This window comes from Mytilus californianus, unplaced genomic scaffold, assembly GCF_021869535.1.
Source record: "Mytilus californianus isolate M0D057914Y unplaced genomic scaffold, xbMytCali1.0.p SCAF_2, whole genome shotgun sequence".
NCBI classification, from domain to species: Eukaryota; Metazoa; Mollusca; class Bivalvia; order Mytilida; family Mytilidae; genus Mytilus; species Mytilus californianus.
In genome coordinates, this window is record NW_026262668.1 from 97,422,586 (window position 1) to 97,450,458 (window position 27,873).

Genomic DNA, 27,873 nt, shown 5'->3' on the forward strand with positions numbered 1-27,873 from the left:
CCCCACAATTTCTTTTTATCCCCCCCCCCCCTTTTTCCCCCCAAAAAATTCTTTCCCTCAAGATATGGTCATAATCTCAATTCGAATTTCCAATGGAGTTGGCAACCATAATTACCCATTTAAATTTACCATAGTGCTAACTTAATCTATTTTATAATAGAATTAATAAAAATATAGTGTCAAATCTTTCATATTGATTTTTTTGTAAAAAAAAAAGATGAAAACATTTGCAGATATTTTTACTGGTCTTCCTTTATAAATATGCATTTCTTTAAACATAATTTAAAAGCAGTGTAAGGGAAGTAGCCAAAACGTTGTATTTGGATTACCTCCCTTACACTGTTTTAGATTATCTTTATTGTTCATTAACCATTACTTTATACATAATTTAAAAGCAGTGTAAGGGAGATAATTTCAATGATGTATTTGATTTATCTCCCTTACACTGCTTTAAATTATGTTTTGTACTAAAGTATTTGTCCATTAACCAGGACAACCTTGTTTTTCCCCCTTTTTTGCCCCTAATTCCTAAACGGTTTGAGCCATAACCCCCCAAAGCAAATCCTAACCATCCCTTTGTGGTATGGAAACTTGTAGTATAATTTCAGAGAGATCCATACACTGTTCCACAGTTATTGTCTGGAAACTAGAAAATGCTCATTTTTGGCCCCTTTTTGGCCCCTAATTCCTTAACTGTTGGTACCATAACCCCCAAAATCAATCCCAACCTTCCTTTTGTGGTATTTAACCTTATGGTCAAATTTCAAAAAGATCCATTCACTTAAACTAAAGTTAGAGTGCGAAAACCAATATGTATTCGGACGACGACGACGACGCCAACGTCATACCAATATACGACCACAAATTTTTTTTGCGGTCGTATAAAAATGCTTATTTTTGGCCCCTTTTTGGCCCGTAATTCCTTAACTGTTGGTACCATAACCCCCAAAATCATTCCCCACCTTCCTTTTGTGATATTGAACCTTATGGTAAAATTTCATGGAGATCCATTCACTTAAACTTAAGTAAGAGTGCGAAAACCAATGTGTCTTTGGATGATGACGAAGACGACGCCAACGTCAAACCAATATACAACCACAAAATTTTTTTGCTTCGTATAAAAAATCCTGTGTTTTCAGATTATGTTTCTTATGATTTATTACTGGTAATGAGTGTTTATATCTAATGATAATAATGTTTCATTCAGGGCAAAGTTGGTTTGAATGCCCTTTATTCAATCCACAGATTAAACCATAAATTATGAATCAATAATGAACTTGACCTTTCTGATTAAACACGTTGTTGAGTTATGGACAAAAAACATATTATTTACAATGTATGTGTATGCATATGCCGTAGGTAAATATGACATAAATACAATATAAAAACAACTAACCAGTGTAACCTTAACACGACTCAAAATTTAATTTGACTGAAATTAAAGAACAATAACCAATCAATGATTCATAATTTTAAATCAACTTCTCTTCCTTTTTGTAGTATATTATACCCAAGTCTTTCTAACGTACCTTGTATTTCTGTAAAAGAAAAAAGAAGCCTGTTGTAGTTTAACAATTTCGGACATCAACTTCCATTATTAAAGACTTAAAATAAACAACAGTATGAGGACTTTTCAAAGAATTTTCATATACTGAATTTGGTTGTGTATTTGACCATGTTGACTGCGGTATGCATACAATTCAGTTACAACAGGCTATACAGACATTTTTTTCAAGTTTTCAAATTAAGGGATTTACCCAGTTATGAGTATTATAATAGTGAAGCAGAAATGTCTGCTGTTTGTTTCTGTATTGTTTTATTCTAGTTCAAAATAAACAATTGAACAGTATTTTATTTGTGTTTTGCATGGTAACAGTAAGTGATGTGCAAGTTTCAAGCTATTCTACATGATATCAGCTGACTGTGGAACTTTGACATCGTTGTTGAGGAGCAGAATTGAAGTATCCTATACAATAAATGAAAGAGAAAAACAGGACCTTTTTGTAGACTACTGTGGTAAGAATTTTTAAATCAAATGAGTCATAAGAGAGAATATGCAACTTACATTCCATTTTTATGCTTGCTTTTATTTCAAACTACAGAAAATGTTGAACTCCAGTCATTTTGTCAGTCAATTAAATTTTGTATCTTCTGTCATTTTGTTACAGTAAAATAAATGTTGTAAATCCTGACATTTTGTAAAAGTAAAAGAAATTGATCAAATTTCCCAAGACTTGCATATTATTTGTTAATCATCTACCTACCCTTCCTCCTCCTCTGTATCTTGGTGGCGATCGACTATAACTTCTACCATAACCATATCGTCTTGAGGAGTTGTTTTTGTAGTCACGGGAATAAGCTGGTGATGGATCTCGGCTTTATAGTAAAAATAAATACATGATTTTTTACATTTATAAAATATGATTGACAAGGTATGCCCTAATTGTGATTAAATCATCTAGTTGAAGTCTGAGGAATTTTTGTTCTTGACATTTCTCAACTATAACAGTTTAATTAAGCTTTTTGCTTGCTCATATCTGTTGAAGGTTTTTGTCTTCAAGAAACTAAGTGTACAAGACAAGTAGTTGGCATATCTTTAGCAATCTCAGTTAAACCAAAATCTTGCTATACTTTACACAGTTTAGGACAACATAAATCTTTTTTTTTTAATGCAGCTGTTTAGCCAGCGCTTGTCAATTTTGTCTTTTATGAAACAATTTTTAAAATAATATGTTTCAGTACTTAAATTTGTAAAAAGAAAAAAATTCAATGCGAACCCCAAGCTAATTAACGACCAAAACAGGTGTCAAAAAGAGAGAGTCTTATCTGTTAATCTGCTTATCCTTTGGGTCAATAATCAAGCTAAAAAATAATTTATTTAAATAGGGTTGGTCAATTGGCATTTTAATTTTATTATATTTTTTCATACATCCACAATTTTCAACATTTAAGTGACATTAACATAATTTACAGGCACTGTTTTACTTTATCTTCCTTAAAATTTTAATTTAGATTTGTTTTGGATTTTTCTTCCACACTTTTACTGACTATCAGTTACCACTAGTAGGAGCACCTGTGAATACAAGATTTTGTTCCAAGAAAGATCTCAAAACAAATTACTTAAGGAATGACTGTAATATTTTTTCTGTGTATGAAGAAATAACATAATAAATTGCTTCGCCGAGCGCAGCTGGATACGACCGCAGAGGTCCAACCCTGAACAGTTGGGGCAAAAATGGACACCATATTCGCGCTTGATACAGGTCTGAATTTGGATTGTAATTAAATATTTGACACATAATAGGTTTCTGACACAGAATAACTGTAGTCAAAGAACTTGAATTGGTTATGTGATTTGAATTACTCCCCCCCACCCTTTTTTTTATTGCAAAAAAAAAAAAAATGTTTGCAGAAATTTTCTTTTTAATTTCTGAAATCTCGAAAACAAATTGTCACCCCCCCCCCCCCCCCCCCCCCCCCCTTCCCAATTTTTTTTAACCTCCCCCACCCAAAAAAAAAAATTCTTTCCCTCAAGATATGGTCATAATCTCAATTCATATTTCCAATGGAGTTTGCAACCATAATAACCCATTTAAATACATCATAAAAGTCTTTAAATTGAAAATGTCATACCAGTACAAGATCATGGCTAAATTTTAAATTACCTTCATCAGCATTTTTAAAATAGTAACTTCTAAAAATAAATTGACAGCTAATCACCTCAAGACAATACAACATTTTTTTATACATAATTTATAAGCAGCGTAAGGGAGGTAATTCAAATGTTGTGTTTGAATTACCTCCCTTGCACTGCTTTAAATTATTTTTTGTACTTAAGTAATTGTCCAGGATACCCTTGTTTCCCCCTTTTTTGCCCCTAATTCCTCAACGGTTTGAGCCATAACCCCCCAAAGCCAATTCTTACCATCCCTTTGAGGTATGGAAACTTGTGGTATAATTTTAAAGAGATCCATACACCATTCCACAAATTGTTGTCTGGTAACTAGAAAAAACTGCTTCGCTGAGTGCAGCTAGATATGCCCGCAGAGGTCCAACCCTGAACAGTTGGGGCAAAAATGGACACAATATTCAAGCTTGATTCAGGTCTGAATTTGGATTGTAATTAAATATTTGACATATTATAGGTTTCTGAATAAATGTAGTCAAAGAACTTGAAATTGGTTATATGAATTGAATTCAAATAAAGATTTCTTGCTGTTGTGCAATACTTAGTAAATCTGTTGTCAGATTATATACAAATAAAGTTCAATTAATTCTCAATGTCATATTAGAAATTTTTGAAAATAAAAAAGGAGCTTACATCAATAGATATAAACAATTCACCAAAGTTTCATGAGAATTGGTGAAATTTTATTTAAGTTATTGCCGAAAACTGGAAAATCACCCCTTTTTTTAATGAATAAAACCCCATAACTCAGAAATGTAAAATGTAAAATTTATAAAATTCTAAAGGGAGCTTACATCAATACATACAAACAATTCACAAAATTTTCAAAAGAATTGCTGAAAGCATTTTTGAGTTTTTGTCCGAAAACTGGAAAATCCCCCCTTTTTTTATGAATAAAACCCTGTAACTAGGAAACCTAAAATCTAAAATTTATAAAAATCGAAAGAGAGCTCATGTCAATAGATATAAACAATTCACCACAATTTCTTGCAAGTTGGTGACAGCATTCTTGACTTATTGTCCGAAAACTGGAAAACCCCCCTTTTTTTAATGAATAAAACCCCATAACTCGTAAACGTAAAATCTAAATTTTATAAAAAACGAAAGGGAGCTCACGTCAATAGATATAAACAATTCACCAAAGTTTTATGCAAATTGGTTAAAGCATTTTTGAGTTAATGTCCCACATGATGACGACGGACAGAGGTATACCATAATACGTCCCTTAAACGGGCGTATAAAAATGCTTATTTGGGCCCCTTTTTGGCCCCTAATTTCTGAATGCTTTGGGCAATTACCCCCAAACTCAATTCCAGCTTACCCTTTGTGATATGAAACCTTGTAGTACAATTTCAGAAAGATCCATACATACCCCACCAAAACTCAAACTTGACCTGTGTTTTGTGTTAATAAGCATTGTGTATGAGTTTCATAACATTTGGTTGAGGCAAACTAAAGTTAGAGAACGGAAACCAATTTTGGGACGTACGGACGGACGGATGTACAGACGGACGTGGGTAAAACTTAATGCCGCCTCTGCTACGGCGGGGGCATAATAAGGAGATGTGGTATGATTGCCAATGAGACAAATATCCACCAAAGTTCAAATGAAGTGGATGTATGCAATTATATGCAACCGTTCAGCCTTCAACCCATACTGTTTATTCGGCTATAAAAGGCCCTGACATGAAAAAAATTAAACGAATCAATTGACAAAATTAACGACCTAATTCATAACAAAACAATTTACGAAAAACAAATTTGACAGGCATGAACCAACGACATCCAGTGAACTGTATAAAGGCTCCTGACTTGAGACGAGCACAGATAGAATGGTATGCTGTTTCAAAGAATCGTATGCAAAGCATATATGCATGTAAAAATCTTTTATATATATTTGTACAACTATACATATTTGTGTATTTATAAAGGGCTGTCCATCAATAACCACACCAAGTTATACTACTTTGTATTCAAATGCATCATATCAGATGCTATATATATTAACTAAACAAGAAGAACAATTCAGTACATTCAATTCAGGGTGTTACACCACCAAATTATAGTACGTCACATCCAGTTTCATATGAAAAAGGGTAAAAAAAAATGTTCCTTGAATTTGACAACTAAGGAAAAGTTTCAGAGTCAATATACCATGACAGAGGAGGTGAACCAAAATAATCTCCAGGGAAATGAGATGTGCCAATGTTAACACAACTGCATATCAAATATCATTGACATACCACTAGGGCTTCCACATAAATTAACCTAATCACAAACTAATACATGTAAAATAAGTAAAAGTTTTAAAGTCAATAGACAATCATTGAGGGGCCAGGGCCAAATAATCCCCATGGAAATGAGATGTGACAATTCTAATGCAACTGCATACTAAATATGATTGACTTATCATTAGTAGTTCCCCTTAAACTGACCTAATCAGAAACTATTACATGTAAATTAAGCAAAAGTTTGAAAGTCAAAAGACCATGAATGAGGAGTGGGGTTGAATAACCTCCATGGAAATGAGATATGCCAATGCTTATACAGCTGCATATTAAATATCATTGACCTACTGAAAAACAATGGTGGTATTACTTCTTAGTCATTGCTTTGCTGAAGAATTTAATTGCAATTAAATCTTTATGTATATTGGGATATTGCTCTGTGTTGAAGGCCATACCTTGAACTTTACTCATTACTGCCATACTGGTTGCAAACCTCAATATATGTGGTCTCTGGTGGAAAGTTTGTCTCATTGACAATCATACAAATTCTTATTTTTAGAAGATTTTGTAAATTGTAAAGTTTGAATGATGTATTATATTCAATTACCACCAAAACTTTCTTGTCAAATTCTATGCTTTATAACTTTGTAATGATACTAGCAAATACAAATGAAAATTTCAAAGAAAAAACCTTTTATTCAAAACGATAAATAAAAAAAAGTAAAAAATATAATAGTTTCATTGCGTGCCTTTACATTGTATGTTACACCTTTTCAGGATTTTCTTTCATTCTTATGCATGTTATATTGCCATAATTTGAGTCTTTCAATTCAGTGGTTGTGCAAGGCGCACTTCAAACAAATCGGTAAAAGAATTGTCCAAATCACATTCCACTGCTGTGTTTGGCAGTAAGGTCTTTGCCTGCGTTTCCACTGTTTCTATAAATATTCCACTTATGTCGTATGTTTAGAATATATATCATATCATATTTGGCCATACGTTGTGAATGTTAGATCTAGATTGTTATTGATGTTAATTTCCATGTTTATAAGGCGTTAATTTCAAATGCACAGTTGATTAAAATTTTTGTTACAATAATTTAGACAGTCAGACGGACGCACGTTTTGAAAAAAAGTACTTTTTCTTGTCGACCTTTCACAACACACAGGGAATCCGACAAACAGTGTTCTCCCCAGGATTTTTGGATAGCACCAGGGTAACGCGTGTGGACTTCTTGGTGAAATATTTCATGCAATCAGTTGTGTCGCGTCGCTTAGCTCTAGTTACTGTAGTTTTTATGTCTCTTGTTTTGTTTTAACACTGTGGTACTGTGTTATGTGGACATTGATTCAGAAAATTATTGGTAAAAAAGAAGTAAATAAAAAAAAACAGTTTATACTTTAATATTTTTTTAAAATAAATAAATTATGATTCATAATAAAATATTCATCTGAATTTAAAGTAATTAAATCTTTTATAAAATCCAAAATCAATAAAAATAAAATATCATTCAAAAGAGAACAAAAATGTTCAATTAATTTAAAAAACTTTCTAGTTTCTAGAAAAAAAGTTGTTGTATGTGAAAGGATTCCTGTCATAAGAAGATATAAAATTAACAAGAACAATTGCAAATATTGTTTTATTATTTGAACCAGTTTCTATCTTAGATTTTAATAAAAAGAAATTTTTCATAAATTTTAGAACATTTTGCCATAGGTTTCATGTAAATATTAACCTTTCTTGTCTTTGGTGATAATCAAACATAGATACAGACTTAATACTGCCCTAAAATCTAAATCTTTATTTGTCATGAACCATTTAAAAAGAATTCCTCAATCTATAAATTTATCTTTGGTCTATAGATCTATAAGTAACCATATTCAATGTCAACAACTAAGTCTCCCTATTTTCCCGCCTAAATGACAGGAAGTAGATATAAATAGATTTAACATGTGCTTATGGATAAAATTTGCAAGACTACTTCTGTTATTCATTAATTATGGATATAGATATCCAGTTTGAAGGTACAGTCATGCATTTTATTTATAAAATATAATAGATTGCAATTAATTGTAAATAAACTTGAATATTCTACGTGAACTAACTGGGTCATGTGATATGTACAGACAGTTTGAAACCCGACTTTCATGCAATAACAATGTCATAATTAAAGATAATATTGGCCATGGTTTAATCAGAGACATATAATACTATAATATAAGAATTGGGAAATGTATAGTTGTCCATTATACGTAATGAGCCACCATTATGATGTACAAAAAATGTTCCTATCGGGTCAAGACACTGTTTGTGTTCAAAGTATTTGCCGACTTGAATTGTCACAGGTCAGTGCTTGGGTGGAGAGTGAAGCCATAAAATAGTTATCTGTGATCATAAAGTTATGAACTCTTAATTAAAACACAAAAGAATCATGTTACAAGTGTTAATTACATCGATTAAATCCAATCAACAAGGTAAACCTCATAAGGTAAATCGATCACGTGGTGTAAACAATTTGTGTTGAACTGATTTGAACTGGTCAAATTTCACCTGGAATTTTATACCGCACGGAAAAGATTTAACAAGTCGTTTAAAACTTTACCGATTTACGATTTTTTAACTGAAAATTTTAGCACCACGGAGAAAAATTATACATCGCGGTAAGAACGATACCACCACGGTAAAAAATTATACATCGCGGGCCCGCGGTCCTTTAAGGGCCTGGGGAGAACACTGACAAACGAGGTATTAATTTGGAGTGGTCTAAGGAGTAAATCATGAAAAAACCTTGATGACGTCACGGTCACATGACAAAATTATGTCTATGAGCTGATAGACAAAAAACTTTCAGCCAATCAGAAGACATGTTACATCCAAAATTAAATTATTCACTATTAACATCCCTCTGTCAGCATGGTAAGTATTTGGTTTACAGGTGAGTGATATGGATGTAACAATCCAATCTTTTATGGTAAAATTCTATACAAAGCACAAAAATGTCGTCATTCACCTCAAAAGCTAACCAAACCTTTAAACAGACTTATTCAGAAGGGATATAGTTAAGATACTGTTGTCAGGTCATTAAAGATGGCATTTTTTGGAATAAATATTGATTTAGTCATAGGGTCTTTGTATTGGAAATAAACACATTTATTCTAAAACCAGATGTTGGCATGATACGGGTTATGTTCTTCTCGTATATTTTATGATGGTATGATACTAAACCCCTAACGGGAGAGATTGTTCTTGATTTTCATATGCTGAAGACCTAATCTTTCAATCAGTTTAATTGAGGTCTGGAGCTGGCATATCAGTAACTGCTAGTAGTCCTTTGTTAATTTATGTATCATTGTCATTTTGCTTAGTTTCTCCCGTTACCTATTCTGACATCGGACTCAGACTTCTTTTAAGCTGAGTTTTTGTTTATTCTACATTGGCTAGAGGTATAGGGGAGGGTTGAGATCTCACAATTCATGTTTAACCCTGGCGCAGTTTTCCGCCCGTCCCAAGTCAGGAGCCTCTGGCTTTGTTAGTTTTGTATGTTTTTTAAAATTTTTGTTCATTTATATGTTTCAAGGTTTAATGTGACGTCCATTTTCGCTTAACTAGTACACATTTTTGTTTAGGGGCCAGCTGAGACCGCCTCAGGGTGCTGGATTTTCTCGCTGTGTTGAAGACCCATTGGTGGCCTTGGGCTGTTTTCTGCTCTTTGGTCGGGTTGTTGTCTCTTTGACACATTCCCCGTTTCCATTCTCAACTTTATGTTTATATATCAAGAAACATACCTTCTGCTTCTAGAGCTGAAATGTATAGAAAAGAGTTAAATGGTTTAATTATATCAAAATATAATGGATTTCTAACTTTCTGGAAAAGTTGTTGGTACAATGTATAATTGTTTCAAATGCTTCAGAAACCTGTCAAAATTTTAAACTATTCTGCTCTGGCATTTAAAATTCTAATTGATCACATGTATTACAGATAAGTTAGTTCTTTTTATCATAATTGAAATACTTATTCCTTACACTAGAGGTAATCATAAATCTGCCATGGAAAATGAGGCCAAAATTAAATAAAATGCTTCGCTGGGCGCAGCTTGATACGATCGCAGAGGTCGAACCCTGAACAGTTGGGGCAAGTATGGACACAACATTCAAGCTTGATACAATCTGAATTTGGATTGTGATTAAATATTTGACACAGCATAGGTTTCTGACACAGAAAGAATGTGGTCTAAGAACTTCATTTTTTTAATTTACCTATTATGGTCCAATGTCCAAAATCAAAATACATGGTTAGATTCAGCATATCAAAGAACCCCATATATTCAATTTTTTTTGAAATCAAACAAAGTTTAATTTTGGACCCCAACTTGGACAAACTTGAAAACTGGGCCCATAATCAAAAATCTAAACACATGTTTAGATTCAGCATATCAAAGAACTCCAAAAATTCAATTTTTGTTAAAATCAAACTAAGTATAATTTTGGACTCTTTGGACCTTAATGTAGACCAATTTAAAAAACGGGACCCAAAATTAAAAATCTAAATACACGGTTAGATTTGGCATATCAAAGAACCCCAATAATTCATTTTTTGATGAAATCAAACAAAGTTTAATTTTGGGCCCTTTTGACCTCAATATGAACCAATTTGATAGCGGGCCACAAATAAAAAATCTAAATACATGGTAAGATTCAGCATATCAAAGAACCCCATATATTCAATTTTTGTTGAAATCAAACAAAGTTTAATTTTAGACCCCAATTTGGACCAACTTGAAAACTGGGCCAAAAATCTAAAATCTAAATACATGTTTAGATTCAGCATATCAAAGAACCCCATATATTCAATTTTTGTTGAAATCAAACAAAGTTTAATTTTGGACCCCAACTTGGACCAACTTGAAAACTGGGCCCATAATCAAAAATCTAAACACTTGTTTAGATTCAGCATATCAAAGAACCCCAAGAATTCAATTTTTGTTAAAATCAAACTAAGTTTAATTTTGGACCCTTTGGACCTTAATGTAGACCAATTTAAAAAACGGGACCCAAAATCAAAAATCTAAATACGCGGTTAGATTTGGCATATCAAAGAACCCCAATAATTCAATTTTTGATGAAATCAAACAAAGTTTAATTTTGGACCCTTTTGACCTCAATATGAACCAATTTGATAGCGGGGTCCACAAATAAAAAATCTAAATACATGGTTAGATTCAGCATATCAAAGAACCCCATATATTCAATTTTTGTTGAAATCAAACAAAGTTTAATTTTGGACCCCAATTTGGACCAACTTGAAAACTGGGCCAAAAATCAAAAATCTAAATACATGTTAAGATTCAGCATATCAAAGAACCCCATATATTCAATTTTTGTTAAAATCAAACAAAGTTTAATTTTGGACCCTTTGGACCTTAATGTAGACCAATTTGAAAACTGGACCCAAAATTAAAAATCTAAATACACAGTTAGATTCGGCATAACAAATAAATAAATGTGGTCAAAGATTTTACAAATCTAATGCGCCATACTGGTCTTCCTTTATAAATATGCATTTCTTTAAACATAATTTAAAAGCAGTGTAAGGGAAGTAACCAAAACGTTGTATTTGGATTACCTCCCTTACACTGTTTTAAATTATCTTAATTGTTCATTAACCATTACTTTATACATAATTTAAAAGCAGTGTAAGGGAGATAATTTCAATGATGTATTTGATTTATCTCCCTTACACTGCTTTAAATTATGTTTTGTACTAAAGTATTTGTCCATTAACCAGGACAACCTTGTTTTTCCCCCTTTTTTGCCCCTAATTCTTAAACAGTTTGAGCAATAACCCCCCAAAGCAAATCCTAACCATCCCTTTGTGGTATGGAAACTTGTAGTATAATTTCAGAGAGATCCATTCACCGTTCCACAGTTATTGTCTGGAAACTAGAAAATGCTTATTTTTGGCCCCTTTTTCCTTAACTGTTGGTACCATAACCCCCAAAATCAATCCCCACCTTCCTTTTGTGGTATTGAACCTTATGGTAAAATTTCATAGAGATCCATTCACTTAAACTAAAGTTAGAGTGTGAAAACTAATGCGTCTTCGGACGACGACGACGCCAACGTCATACCAATATACGACCTTAAAAATTTTTTTGCGGTCGTATAAAAATGGTTTGTTTGCCATAGCCCGACCGACCCGATTGAAACCCTCCCGACTGTATCATTTTTACGATTTCAGGATTTTTTTCAGTACTTTTCAGGATCCGGTCGTCTTTCTCTTCCACTTTGGTCCCGGTCGCAAAGGCGCTTTGAACGTTAATCTGGAAGCCTGTGTATACTCGTGGTGTAAAGCGCTTAACTGATCCGGATGTCAGAGGTTTCATTTGCAAAATTTGTCCAGACATGGACGCTGTTTTAAATAAACGAATCCAGGCTCACCCATTAGCAAAAATGTTAGGCCCGGTGTTTCTGCCGTGTTTGGGGGAAATCCCTGAGTCTGGTTTCATCAGACATCGACTCATTAAGTTGTATATTGGTGTGTTATTTATGCTTTTTTGTTTTATTACGTATGTTATATTCACAGGAATCGGAAATTCTATCAATAAAATTCTGTAAATAATAAAGTTGACTATCAATAGAGCTTCTACACGATTTTATTGATAGAATTTCTGATTCCTGTGTTATATTGGACCATACAATGGTAGTCTTTGGATAAAATAGTAGTTGATTTTTTACGAGCTCAGTAGAGCAGACTATAACAGCTAATGCTTTGATAATAGATCTTGTAAGTTTTTATGTCTTTTATAAGAAATAATGGGCTGAAATATGTTCACACATTCAGGGTTTTCAATTAACTTTTGTGAAATAAGATTCCAGTGTTTCATTATTTCATTTTTTAGTTTCTGTATAGATGGGTTGAATTTTGATAACATTACTAGTGGTTGTTCCCGTTTCGTTGGGCTTTGTATAAGCATATGTTTCCTTTCTGTATTTTGTGTTTGATAAAAAAATTCGTTGATTTTAAATGTTTTATATCCTCGTTTGAGGAGACATATTTTAAAAGCTTCCGACTGTTTTTTAAATTTAGTTTTGCTGCTTGTATTTCTGATGTATCTCAATACTTCACCCTTGATAAATCCTTTGAAAACACTGTTTAAGGTGTGAGCTGTGTCTGTTCAGATATTGAAATGTTTCAGTTGGTTGGATATGGGTTATAGGTGGGTTTGAACCCACCCCTACTAAAAACATTGTAATTTTTTTTATTTTAATACGACCTTGAGAGGTGAACATTGACCAAACTGTGTTTCTTTGTCATTCAAATATTACCTTATAGTTACAACAGTCTAACCAGACTGACTGGAAGAATATGTGACTTGAGTGCCTTGCTGGGGAATTATTATTGGCAAGCCAGGTCTGCCTAAATGTCCGTTTTTACAGATTTCTCACAAAACGGTGACCTAGATTTTACAGACCATATTATACCTCCTTGTGTTCCTGTACCACCTATGCATATATTTATGATAAAAGTTATTACCTACAATCCATACCAGTAACGTAGTGGGCACCAAAAGACTCCCACCCACTTGATTTTGGCTACTTTTTACGTTTTTCCGATTTTGAACTCTAAAATGGCCTTTCAGTTGTCATATTTTAATAAACACACATCTGAGAAGAGTTTTTGGAACAACAATTACATGATTGAACTCATTGCTGTCAATACAGCTCAGCTGGGGCAGTTGTAAAAAAGTATGGAGGGTCATATGGGCCTTAAAAGAATGGTGGTTGCAATCACGACTACAGGTGGGATTAGGGGCGAAGAGGTTAAATAATCCATTATATTTATAAAAAAAAAAAAAAAAAAAAAAAAAAAAACACTACCTACCTCCCAATCCTTTTTATGGCACTCGGGCTATGGCAAACCAACATATTTTTAAATGAGACCTGATAAATGAATAGCCCTTAGTCTGCATTCAAAAATCATTTATTATTTTTATTCTTCTGTTTACACTTTCTGACTTAGAGTATATATTCATCCAGTGATATTGTTTGCCTCAAATTACATCCGAAATTCGGCTTTTTCCCCTAGAGAAAATTCCCAATTACTAAAAAAAATGGCTTGAAATTCCTCCCAATAAGTTTTACATTTTTCCCTAAAGTGATGGCATTGGTATTAATGAACGTAAATTTCGGATTCATGTTCATTATTTTGATATTATGAAAGCGCTTTTGAGATCCATGTTTCTGATCAGAATCATCACGGTGTTTGTAACACATGTGGTTTTCAATGCATTAAGTACCATAATTGTTTCCGTCTCTTTCACCTCCCCAAAAAGTACCTTTCAGGTTTAAATGTCTGACAATCAAAATATACGTGATAAAACTGTGCAGAAAAGACAGTAAAGTTTAGCAAAAAATCGGATATTGCTTAAAAAAAAATAAACCAACTTCCCAATTTCAATAAAAATTATGCATTTTTCCCAAAAAAAAACGGTAGAGGTAGTTTTGAAAAAAGACAACAATATCACTGTCATCAAAGAATATTGCAGCAATAACAGTAAATCAGAAAAGTGACATGCAACCAATGGCCCAGCTCAACAAAACACACAATTATAAATGGACAAATGTTTAACATATCCACATGCAATGTAATGTCAAGGGAATAGAATTTCAATTAACTGAATGACAAGCATGTTCTGAGTGATGTACTATGGCAGCCTGATAGCCTAATGCTTAAAATTAAAGTCTTTCATAATGTCTCTACAACTCTCAAGTCTTCACGCTTAGCCACAGGCCCAGCAGTCCAGGCTTGTAAAAATGCTTTCAGGCCTGTAAAAATCATCTCTTCAGGCCAACAGAATCTAACTTAAATTTTCCAAAAATTCAGCTCTGTGTCTATAGATTTAAAAGTGTGTTTTGAAGACTGAGTCTCTCTACTAAAATATTGAATACTTACTATCTGGATGACTTTTTATGATATGGTGATCTTGATCTGGACCTAGAGTATTTGTTGTAACTTCGGCTTCTTGATCTGAAATAAAAGTATATATATAGTTTGCAATTTGTAATTGATCTGAGTTTTGTAGTAATTAGCATTGTGCATAAGTTTCATAACATTTGCTTGAGGCAAATTAAAGTTAAGAGAACAGAAACCATTTTTGGGACGTACGGACGGACAAGGGCAAAACTTAATGCCCTCTTTGCTATAGGTGTGGGGGCACAAAAGGACGTTGAAAATATTCTGATACTACCATGGGACAATAAATCCAATTTTGATTTAAATTCCATAGTTCTCAATTTATCAAAATTTAATAAAAAGATTGAGGGACTTGTCAAAAACATTATATCTCCAATTGTAGGATTTCTTATTTTTCTGCATATCACTGAACATTGTCATCTTTTTGAAAGTACAGTAAAAAAATGTAAAGTATGTTAGATATCTTACATGGGCTTTAAACATATTCTTCTTTGGTACCTACAGTTTAACTTTGCGGTTCTGTTTGCCTTGGAAAGGAATTTACATTTCTTTTTTTTTAAACTAAAATTTGAATTCTAATTTGAGGGAGCAGGTGGATAAATCTATCGGAGCTGTAGCGTACATAAATTGTTTTTCTTCAAAACATTTTTTCGTTTCTATCTATCATGATATTTGCTCCAACATAGGTGCTTCAATGATGAGGCTTCAAGCTCCCTGAATAATACATTGTACAAAATTCTGCAAACAAATGTCCATGTACAAACCTTGAATAAGAATATTTTCTTCTACGATGTCCTCTTGAATGTGACCTTGTCCTTGAACGTTCCCTGTATTTTGCTCTGTCAGAATGGTATGACCTACTTCTTGATCTTGAACCATGTTTGTGATCCCCATGTTCTGATCTAGAGTCTGGAGATCCTGAAGCATCAGACTCATCAGAACCTCTTCTACCCTGAAACAAGATAATATCAATAAACTAAATTGGTTTCCTTACATCATGTACATGGGTAACGATAAAATAAAGTATTGCATATAAATTACATTCACTGAGGTGAAACGTTTTAGTCTGCTAATTTAAGATTACATTCAAAGAAGGTAAAAAAAAAAAAGTCTTTGTAAGGGGAAATGACATCTTGACAACAAAATCTACCATCGCCTAATATATTATTATACTTCATTCAAATTGTCAATAGTGTAACACCTTACTAATGACTAACATTTTTCAGATGTGGGATAATGAGGTTAAATGTGTTAACAATTGTCGTTAGAATTTGTCAGACATTATTACATTGTCATAACTCAAGAACAGTAAAAGTGACACCACCCAATTTCTAACTACAACTGTGACACCACCCAATTTCTAACTAGAAATGTATTATGTGGTAATAAGCATTGTGTATAAGTCTCATAACATTTGGTTGAGGCAAACTAAAGTTAGAGAACGAAAACAAATTAAACTGAGTTTTGTGGTAAAAAGCATTATATATACATTTCATTACATTAATTTAAGACAAACTCAAGTTAGAGAACAGAAACGAAAAATTCAGCAATTTTTTCATTTGTAAATGGGCATAACTCTAGAACAATAATCAAAGTGCTTGAAAGCACTGAATGGTAAAGATTGCTTTAATTTATCAGTAGGAAGTAAATTTGAATATAGCATTGTATAAAGCATTGGTTGTAGTTGATTCAACTACCATTATGCACAAAGAAATATAACTCCAATTTTCATAGAAGACTTTAAAATATTTTTAGAAATGAAGGGTAAAAATTGCTTTAATTTATCAGTGGAATGTAAAATTTAACATTGCATTGTATAAAGCATTGATTGTAGTTGATTCAACTATAATCATGGACAAAGAAAGATAACTCCAATTTTAAAAATACTTGATATTTAGAAAAAAAATGAAAAATTTAGCAATTTTTCCATTTGTACAGGGCATATATATAACTCTAGAACAGTAAAAGTGACGCCACCAAAATTCAAACTTGATCTGTATTTAGTGGTAATAAGAAATGTGTATAGGTTTCATAACATTTGGTTGAGGCTACTTAAGCTAGAGAACAGAAACCAACTTTGGGACGTTTGTATGGACGGACGGACGTACGTACAGACGGACAAGGGAAAAACTTAATGCTCCCTCCGCTACGACAGGGGCATAAAAATAAAACCTGTCAAATATTGGCTCGTAATGAGAAAAATAATCCTATGCAGGGGTAGATTTAAGATCAGAAAGTACCTGGCCCGTAGAAATTATTTTGATAAACTGGCTCCATCAAAATTTCATTGGCCCTAGAGTCAGTGGTCCACGCAGTGGACTGCTCCAAAAGGAGGGCTTTAGATGCAAAATCCTGCATTCTGAGAGCCTCTGATATGAAAATCCATGTAGATAACAGTCAATCTTTTAGCATTATATTTATGTTATCAAATATTTTCAGAATTAAAATTGTGTCAGTTTATTTTTGAAATGTATGTTAATGTAAAAATAAGCAGATGTGGTATGATTGCCAATGAGACAACTCTCAACCAGAGACAAAATGACTCGGAGGTTAACAACAAGAGGTCAATGTACAGCAAACTCTCCAACAGAGACCAAATGACATAGAAGTAAACAACTATTGGTCACTGTACAGCCTTCAGCAATGAGGAAGAAAACTAACTGCCTGATTTATGTGCAAAGCAATAAACAAAAAACAAATATGATATACATTGTACAGCAACAAACCACAACCACTGAATTACAAGCTTCTGACTAGGGACAGGCACATTCAGAATGTGGTGGAAAAACCCTCCTGACAAATCATCCTATGATCCGTATTCTCCAGTCATCTATAAGAAGCTTTCCAAGACGGAATAAATTCTCTCTTCCATTTTTCTGTTTCATACTTTTTTCGTTTCTCCTTTTGATTTTCACAATTAGCTGCGGCGTGACGTTTCTGTGGGTTAAAACAAACAGTAATAAAATGCTTCGCTGGGGCACAGCTTGATACGACCGCAGAGGTCGAACCCTGAACAGTTGGGGCAAGTATGGACACAACATTCAAGCTTGATACAGCTCTGAATTTGGATTGTTATTAAATATTTGACACAGCATAGGTTTCTGACACAGAAAGAATGTGGTCTAAGAACTTGAATTTTTTTAATTTACCTATTATGGTCCAATGTCCAAAATCAAAATACATGGTTAGATTCAGCATATCAAAGAACCCCATATATTCAATTTTTGTTAAAATCAAACAAAGTTTAATTTTGGACCCCAACTTGGACAAACTTGAAAACTGGGCCCATAATCAAAAATCTAAACACATGTTTAGATTCAGCATATCAAAGAACCCCAAGAATTCAATTTTTGCTAAAATCAAACTAAGTTTAATTTTGGACCCTTTGGACCTTAATGTAGACCAATTTAAAAAACGGGACTTAAAATTAAAAATCTAAATACACGGTTAGATTTGGTATATCAAAGAACCCCAATAATTCAATTTTTGATGAAATCAAACAAAGTTTAATTTTGGACCCTTTTGACCTCAATATGAACCAATTTGATAGCGGGGCCCACACATAAAAATTCTAAATTCATGGTTAGATTCAGCATATCAAAGAACCCCATATATTCAATTTTTGTTGAAATCAAAAAAAGTTTAATTTTGGACCCCAACTTGGACCAACTTGAAAACTGGGCCCATAATCAAAAATCTAAACACATGTTTAGATTCAGCATATCAAAGAACCCCAAGAATTCAATTTTTGTTAAAATCAAACTAAGTTTAATTTTGGACCCTTTGGACCTCAATGAAGACCAATTTAAAAAACGGGACCCAAATTAAAAATCTAAAAATACGGTTAGATTTGGCATATCAAAGAACCCCAATAATTCAATTTTCGATGAAATCAAACAAAGTTTAATTTTGAACCCTTTTGACCTCAATATGAACCAATTGGATAGCGGGGCATACAAATAAAAAATCTAAATACATGGTTAGATTCAGCATATCAAAGAACCTCATATATTCAATTTTTGTTGAAATCAAACAAAGTTTAATTTTGGACCCCAATTTGGACCAACTTGAAAACTGGGCCCATAATCAAAAATCTAAATACATGTTTAGATTCAGCATCTCAAAGAACCCCATATATTCAATTTTTGTTGAAATCAAACAAAGTTTAAATACTGGACCCTATCTTGGACCGACTTGAAAACTGGGCCCATAATCAAAAATCTAAACACATGTTTAGATTCAGCAAATCAAAGAACCCCAAGAATTCAATTTTTGTTAAAATCAAACTAAGTTTAATTTTGGACCCTTTGGACCTCAATGTAGACCAATTTAAAAAACAGGACCCAAAATTAAAAACCTAAATACATGGTTAGATTTGGAATATCAAAGAACCCCAATAATTCAATTTTAGATGAAATCAAACAAAGTTTAATTTTGGGCCCTTTTGACCTCAATATGAACCAATTAGATAACGGGGTCCACAAATAAAAAATCTAAATACATGGTTAGATTCAGCATATCAAAGAACCCCATATATTCAATTTTTGTTGAAATCAAACAAAGTTTAATTTTGGACCCCAATTTGGACCAACTTGAAAACTGGGCCAAAAATCAAAAATCTAAATACATGTTTAGATTCAGCATATCAAAGAACCTCATATATTCAATTTTTGCTAAAATCAAACAAAGTTTAATTTTGGACCCTTTGGACATTAATGTAGACCAATTTGAAAACTGGACCCAAAATTAAAAATCTAAATACACTGTTAGATTCGGCATTACAAATAAATAAATGTGATCAAAGATTTTACAAATCTAATGCGCCATACTGTGCAATTAAAGATTACTTCTTGAAATTTTTCAATATTTGAAATTTGAAAAAAAAATAATATTTGAAGAATAATTCTTTTTAATTTCTGAAATCTGAAATGAGAAAAAATTGCCCCCCCCCCAATTTCTTTTTATCCCCCCCCCCCTTTTTCCCCCAAAAAAATTCTTTCCCTCAAGATATGGTCATAATCTCAATTCAAATTTCCAATGGAGTTGGCAACCATAATTACCCATTTAAATTTACCATAGTGCTAACTTAATCTATTTTATAATAGAATTAATAAAAATATAGTGTCAAATCTTTCATATGGATTTTTTTGTAAAAAAAAAAGATGAAAACATTTGCAGATATTTTTACTGGTCTTCCTTTATAAATATGCATTTCTTTAAACATAATTTAAAAGCAGTGTAAGGGAAGTAACCAAAACGTTGTATTTGGATTACCTCCCTTACACTGTTTTAGATTATCTTTATTGTTCATTAACCATTACTTTATACATAATTTAAAAGCAGTGTAAGGGAGATAATTTCAATGATGTATTTGATTTATCTCCCTTACACTGCTTTAAATTATGTTTTGTACTAAAGTATTTGTCCATTAACCAGGACAACCTTGTTTTTCCCCCTTTTTTGCCCCTAATTCCTAAACGGTTTGAGCCATAACCCCCCAAAGCAAATCCTAACCATCCCTTTGTGGTATGGAAACTTGTAGTATAATTTCAGAGAGATCCAAACACCGTTCCACAGTTATTGTCTGGAAACTAGAAAATGCTCATTTTTGGCCCCTAATTCCTTAACTGTTGGTACCATAACCCCCAAAATCAATCCCAACCTTCCTTTTGTGGTATTTAACCTTATGGTCAAATTTCAAAAAGATCCATTCACTTAAAGTTAGAGTGCGAAAACCAATATGTATTCGGACGACGACGCCGGACGACGACGACGTCGCCAACGTCATACCAATATACGACCACAAAATTTTTTTGCGGTCGTATAAAAATATTTGCTGGTCATAGTGTCTGACACAAAGTCATCATTTGCTGGACCCTCTAAATCCGACGATTAGCCTCATCACTGCAAGTCACATGTAATACAATGCTTCGCTGGGGCGCAGCTTGATACGACCGCAGAAGTCAAACCCTGAACAGTTGGGGCAAGTATGGACACAACATTCAAGCTTGATACAGCACTGAATTTGGATTGTAATTAAATATTTGACACAGCATAGGTTTCTGACACAGAACGAAAGTGGTCTAAGAACTTACAAATTTTTAATTTACCTATTCAAACCATATCATTATTATTTGCTTTTATATATAAATCAGAAATAACCAATTTAAAATGGAAAATTTTAAATAAAAAAAAAGGAAAAAAAATCCCCCCCCCCCAAATTTTTTGAACCTCCTTATGATTCATCACCCCCAAACTCAATCCCAGACTTCCCTTTGTGGTATGGTATCTTGCGGTACAATTTCAGAGAGATCCATACACTTGAACACAAGTTATTGTCTGGAAACTAGAAAAATGCTTGTTTTTTGGCCCCAAATTCCTAAACGTTGAGGGCAATTACCCCCAAACTCAAACCAAGCTTTCCCTTTGTGATATGGAACCTTGCAGTACAATTTCATAAAGATCCATACACTTACACACAAGTTATTGTCCTGAAACTAGAAGAATGTTTGTTTTTTGCCCTTTTATGGCCACTAATTCCTAAAAGTTTGAGACAATTACCCCCAAAATCAATCCCAGCCTTCCCTTTGTGGTATGGTACCTTGCAGTACAATTTCAGAGAGATCCATACACTTGAACACAAGTTATTGTCTGGAAACTAGAAAAATGCTTATTTTTGGCCCCTTATTCCTCAACTTTTTGGGCAATTACCCCCAAACTCAAACCCAGCTTTCCCTTTGTGATATGGAACCTTGTTGTACAATTTCATAAAGATCCATACACTTACACACAAGTTATTGTCATGAAACTAGAAAAATGCTTGTTTTTTGCCCCTTTTTGGCCCCGAATTCCTAAAATGAGGAGGCAATTACCCCCAAAATCAATCCCAGGATTCCCTTTGTGATATGGAACCTTGTGATACAATGTCAGAGAGATCCATACACTTACACACAAGTTATGTCTGGAAACTAGAAAAATGCTTGTTTTTTGGCCCCAAATTCCTAAACGTTGAGGGCAATTACCCCCAAACTCAAACCAAGCTTTCCCTTTGTGATATGGAACCTTGCAGTACAATTTCATAAAGATCCATACACTTACACATAAGTTATTGTCCTGAAACTAGAAAAATGTTTGTTTTTTGCCCTTTTATGGCCACTAATTCCTAAAAGTTTGAGACAATTACCCCCAAAATCAATCCCAGCCTTCCCTTTGTGGTATGGTACCTTGCAGTACAATTTCAGAGAGATCCATACACTTGAACACAAGTTATTGTCTGGAAACTAGAAAAATGCTTATTTTTGGCCCCTTATTCCTCAACTTTTTGGGCAATTACCCCCAAACTCAAACCCAGCTTTCCCTTTGTGATATGGAACCTTGTTGTACAATTTCATAAAGATCCATACACTTACACACAAGTTATTGTCATGAAACTAGAAAAATGCTTGTTTTTTGCCCCTTTTTGGCCCCGAATTCCTAAAATGAGGAGGCAATTACCCCCAAAATCAATCCCAGGATTCTCTTTGTGATATGGAACCTTGTGATACAATGTCAGAGAGATCCATACACTTACACACAAGTTATTGTCATGAAACTAGAAAAATGCTTGTTTTTTGCCCCTTTTTGGCCCCTTATTCCTAAAATTTGGAGGCAATTACCCCCAAAATCAATCCCAGCATTCCCTTTGTGATATGGAACCTTGTGGTACAATGTCAGAGAGATCCATACACTTACACACAAGTTATGTCTGGAAGTTACAAAAATGCTTAATTTTTGGCCCCTAATTCCTTAACTGTTGGTACCATAACCCCCAAAATCAATCCCCACCTTCCTTTTGTGGTATTGAACCTTATGGTAAAATTTCATAGAGATCCATTCACTTAAACTAAAGTTAGAGTGCGAAAACTAATGTGTCTTCGGACGACTACGACGACGCCAACGTCATACCAATATACGACCACAAAAATTTTTTTGCGTTCGTATAAAAATTGGAATAATTGTTGTAGGGAGAATAAAAAAAATAGTAAGTCACAATTTCTTTTCAGTGGTATACTACTGTTGCCTTTATTTGTATTATAATCCAAAGGGTCCTCCTGATTGCAGTTTTCAAGCCCTGAGGGATATCCGGCTAAAGATCACTAATCACTTGTACAGGTTGATCGACACACCTGACAGGAGAACTCTCGATCAAGATAGACGATTGATTGCATTATTTAATTATGTTTCAGCAAATGCTAATGAAAATTTAGATTAAAACAATAATGTTTAATCCAGTATAAACAAAGTTTTTCAAGTTGAACACGTGCTTAAATATTGACTTACACAATCAGCATCCCACTTTTTAAACGAGTACAAAATAAGACCTAAAACTGAGCATAATTTAATTTCATGCCAAATAATACGAGTACAGCAATAATCAATAATATTTAATCACTTTACAAATTTAAAAGTAAATACATGAATATTAACTGCAACTTGATAATCTGAAGAAATTTTGTATTGTAATTCCGAATTCATTTCGTAGTTTACAATCAAATTGATTCATCCGGTCTTCTGGTTTTCATTCAGAATCGAAATGAATAAATGAGATAAATGTTGAACAGGGCTCACACTACTTCAGATTCATAGGGAGAAGTGACTTCTCTGTTTGAAATTGAGAGGGAGAAGTGGTGAGATTTGAAAGAGAAGTGCTCGATTGCTTGCGGCGCTACAATGTTTGGTTTTTACTTTAATGCAATGCAAAGAGCCATATGTATCTTATTTTATTTATATTGTTCAATTTGTACCTGGGTATACAATTAAAGTAACAGTTCAAATTCAAAGTTGTTGAATTTTATCATATCTAGTTGCACAATCATATTAGTCCTCTTGTCAGAAAAAAACAATTAAATATCTGGCAATAATAAAAAAGATTTTTTTTTATATCAAAAAGGAAAAGAAAGTTGTTATATCAATTAAAATTCAATTAAAAACTACTCTGTTATCATGTTTATGAAATTAAGTATTTCTCATTTAAAAGATATTTAAATTTAACTGTTTTATTTAAAACAGTTAAGCTTAGACATAATATAATTATATTAGTGTAATAGTCCTAGAGTTAAGCAACTTTAATTTATAAATTGAAACAATGCATATACATGGAAATATATACATTAATCAAATAGATCTAACCAAAAGTATGTTAATACTTGTGGAATGTGTAATTTTTCCTTTTGAGATCAATTTTCTTCTGTCAGCTGTGCCATACATGCGTCCGTAGTCATTATCGCAAGAATCCGGATTTCGGTCAAAGCTGGTCCATTTCCGAAGAATCCTGACTCCGATCCGTAGTTGTACAATAATTTGCCCAAAAATTTTAATGGTGGATGAAGAAAATATGACGTTTTTAATGCAATATAAGGATAACAAATTTACTTCAGGCAAATTTTATCACGTTCTAATGAAGTAACAAGCTTATTTTGCCAAAAGTTAGAATGATTTGATGTACGCTCTCGATCAACAAGTACCGGAAGTGATAAAAAAAATTGTCTTTATGAAAATAACATGCAACCAACTTAAAAATCAATGCTTTAACCTCTTTTCTAAAGAAAAAAAATCGTTTATGTCTTTGAATTTCTTTACTTTCAAATGAAAAGTTGCTGTTTCATCGACTTGGTATATGTTGAATATTGCCGATGACGAAAGCGACTGAAAGCGAGTATCGTGAACAACAGGGCGACCAGATTTCGCTTTTGACGGTCGGGCAAAGCGAAGTGACAGATGGGAAAGCGACTTTGTCGCCCCAGCAGGGGTTAAAAAATCCACTAGCCCGACGCCCAGGACTACAGCATTTTGGGCTCAGGCAATCAAAATTTGTAACCCAATACGCCCGACGGACTAGTACCAAAAAATTCTTGGCGTTTCCAAAATAGAAAGTGGAAAATCCCCTCATTACTATTCTATCTTAGCCAATCAGATTCAATTACGGCATCCAGGATTCCAAGAATTTGAACTGATTTGTACATGTTTTAAAAATAGAACAAATAACTCTGGGTGGACCCGTATCATGTATTGATCGCCATTCCCGTACTTTCAAAATATATCAATTTGTCAGTACAAGGGGTATTGTCATTGCTTATGCAACCAGAGAAATATAATTTAAACTGAATGTACCTCCTTTTGAATAATTTATTGCACTAAACATATAAATCCCTTTTGACAAGAGAAACCTGACTTTTGTCAGATATAAATTTGTAACATGTGCATGACCACATGTTATGGACGCCATTTTGATTTGTTTACATACTGTGAAGAAGCCTCTAGAACCATGACCTAAACATTTAAAGTCTTCAGAAAACTTGAACTTGATGCAATAATATTTTATCAGTCATGACAATCTTCATTAATATTCAAATAAATTTTATTATTTAAAGAAATAAAATATATTATAACAAATAAGATTTCAGTTTAGAGATTGTACACAGAGCATGCTGTAATCTATTTATAGCCCAATTAGCTTACCTGTGATAAATGTAAATATGGATATCATTTTGATAATAAAACAAATATCAAAGACACAAACTATGGATGGTAGATACTGATTCACATAAAATTATAAATATTTCAGGACATTTGATTTATTTAAATAGATATAGAATTTAAAAACTGAAAACAAATATAAGCAGCTGATAATTTTTTTACACAAACGTGATGATGTACAAAAAATGTATCTGATAGAAATCACTCCAACCCTTTTTTATATACATATATAGCAGTGGTCAAGGCTTGTTACATTTCAGGATTAGGTCAACTCATTATTGCAGAATATTGAATATACATTTATCGTCTTTGAATATTGAATATATATATCGGGTAATGGGATATTTTTTGCTGACATAAATTTTTGACCAAACTCTGAATTTTTAAGGCATACTCGGGCTAGCAGGTCAGTTTTGATGGGCTAGCAGTTCTTCCAACAGGGCTAGTAAAATCCTGCTACCAATAAGTCCTGGGCTAGTGAGCTGTAACAAAATTTTTTAACCCCTGCCCAGTTGCCTGCTAGCGTGAGCCCTGTTGCATAGTATATTACTATGAAATTAGCTATCTAAAGTCATTACAACTTTTTAAGTTGTAAACGTTTGCCCTCCAAATCTTTACTTCAGCGTTTTACAAAACAAGTAGGAATCTTCTTGTAGTTGATGCTGCAAATCATCAATACCGGTTCGTGACTTCTGAATTTGACAGTGAAAAAAATATCAAACCGATTTTTGAGCCCTATACAATTACCAAAATAGCAAGAAAACGAAGTGGGAACCCTACGGACAGCTTGTGGTCATTCTTGACTAAAGGGGAGCAATGCAGGCTTGGGATTTGGAATTGTTTCAAATGACAATTAATCAAAATATTTGTTATTCTATAATGAAATAAAAATAATAAGCAATATATCATTATCAGCCTGTTCACCATTCCCTACATGGAAATGAAGGAATGAAATATTTTCGATCACGCCACGCCGTAGACGCGGGGTTTTGTCATGGTGAAAGTTCCTCCATCGGCATCGATAAATTTTCATCCATGGAGATCCCTGATCATGGCATTTAATCATTGAGTCCATGATTCCCTGTCATATTCAAATTGTACCATACCAGAGTTGCAGACATGTAATTTTAATTGAACATTGAATCAGAAAAAAAATGTGGATAGTGTCCACATGTGGACACAGATGATGCCCCCGCTTGCATATCATATAGTTATAAAGGGACATAACTGAAGAACGGTAAAAGTGACACTACCCAAATTTGAACTTGATCTGAGTTTTGTGGTAATATAATAAGCATTAAAGCCACTATGTGTAAGTCTCATAACATTTGGTTGAGGCTAACTTAAGAAGAGAACAGAAACTTAAAATTCAGCAATTTTTCTATTTGTAAACACGCATAACTCTAGAACGGTTGTGTATAATAAATTATTTAGTTCCCTGTAATTTTGGCGCGTTTGTCTCCGATCAAATCGACTCAACCTAACAAAAGTATAAGGGCTAGGTTATGTCTTATGATCATGGTTAGTTAAAGGCATATATAATTATGTTTGAACTCATAATTTCTGGAATGTGTAATAATCTTAACCTCTAATACCTCGTGATCTGAACTCATTATTCGTAATAACAATCGATTCAGAAGTGGTTTCGTTTTCAGAACAAATCAAAATGTGCGTAAAATGGCTGAAATTAGACGCCAAGGGAATTCTGGGAAAATTTACCAAAAAGGCAAACCAATGTCGGAAACAATCCGATTTAGAGGCACGTATTTAATCAAAGTACTGTCGTACTGTTTTCTCGAACCCTTTAAATCAAATCAAATAATTTTATTGGTGTAAATTCCAATACAGGAATGATACCAGCTGACATTTACAAAATACAAATACAAAAACAGACAAAAATAAAAAAAAACAAAAAAAAACAAATATACAGAGATATGTTTTCTCAATGATAAGAGACACATATTTTATATCTACATTGCGTGGAGGTGTTATTCATACTATATTATCACTTCAAGTTATTACAATAAGCTTTAATATGAGGAAGGCGCTACCTTGAATGCCAGCTTACCAAAACTATGTCCTACATATTGATTGATTGTTGGTTTGCTTAACGCCCAGTGGCAAATATTTCATGCATGTTCAGGACGAATGTCCTACATATAGTTTTTGTCTAAAATAAAATAATAAGTTTAGATGGAAAATGTTTAGGGAAAGATCATTGAACTTCAAAAGTCAGAAGGAGGTATGGTATTTTTTTTTGGTGTGTCGCAGGAAGCATCAAAGCAAAAATTTAAAATAGCCTTCCTGGACGTCATAATTATTTGGACTAGTATTTTTCTTTAAAAATTGATGACAAAAATACTCTGTTCAAGCAGAGGACAAAAAAAAATATTCTGAATCCAGATTTTCCCCATACCTTCTAGTGTTTATATTTTGACTAAATAATTTTGATTGATAGCATTGAAGTGC

At 33.2% G+C, this 27,873-nt stretch overlaps 1 protein-coding gene and 1 long non-coding RNA gene across 3 annotated transcripts in view; one reads left to right on the forward strand and one right to left on the reverse strand.

Annotated features, from left to right (window-relative positions):
* LOC127730513 (uncharacterized) overlaps nucleotides 1-22,707 on the forward strand; it is a 122,716-nt gene extending 100,009 nt beyond the window's left edge. Inside the window, exon 2 of the long non-coding RNA XR_007995138.1 lies at nucleotides 22,444-22,707. This is a non-coding gene — a long non-coding RNA (uncharacterized LOC127730513). The remainder of the gene's footprint in view (nucleotides 1-22,443) is intronic.
* On the reverse strand, nucleotides 1,401-27,118 carry LOC127730498 (arginine/serine-rich protein 1-like). 2 transcript variants are annotated; one of them, XM_052238930.1, is made up of 6 exons: nucleotides 26,991-27,111; nucleotides 15,654-15,841; nucleotides 14,869-14,943; nucleotides 9,702-9,716; nucleotides 2,265-2,376; nucleotides 1,401-1,538 (listed from the first exon to the last, which is right to left on the reverse strand). In XM_052238930.1, the coding sequence occupies exons 1-6, from the start codon at nucleotides 27,015-27,017 to the stop codon at nucleotides 1,521-1,523; spliced, it is 435 nt and encodes a 144-aa protein (XP_052094890.1). In that variant the 5' UTR covers nucleotides 27,018-27,111; the 3' UTR covers nucleotides 1,401-1,520. The 2 variants fall into 2 exon arrangements, with proteins under 2 accessions (XP_052094890.1, XP_052094891.1); XM_052238931.1 differs by having other exon boundaries at nucleotides 1,411-1,538; nucleotides 27,000-27,118.
* Nucleotides 27,119-27,873: the final 755 nt, after the last annotated feature.

Excerpts from the sequence above, each read along its gene's own strand:
- LOC127730498 (XM_052238930.1), bottom strand. The coding sequence starts at position 27,017 with ATGAGTTCAGATCACGAGGTATTAGAG. Across the intron at positions 15,842-26,990 it reads CAGATCACGAGGTATTAGAG|GGTAGAAGAGGTTCTGATGA; the intron begins GTTAAGATTATT and ends ATCTTGTTTCAG. Across the intron at positions 14,944-15,653 it reads AGAAAATATTCTTATTCAAG|ATCAAGAAGCCGAAGTTACA; the intron begins GTTTGTACATGG and ends CTTTTATTTCAG.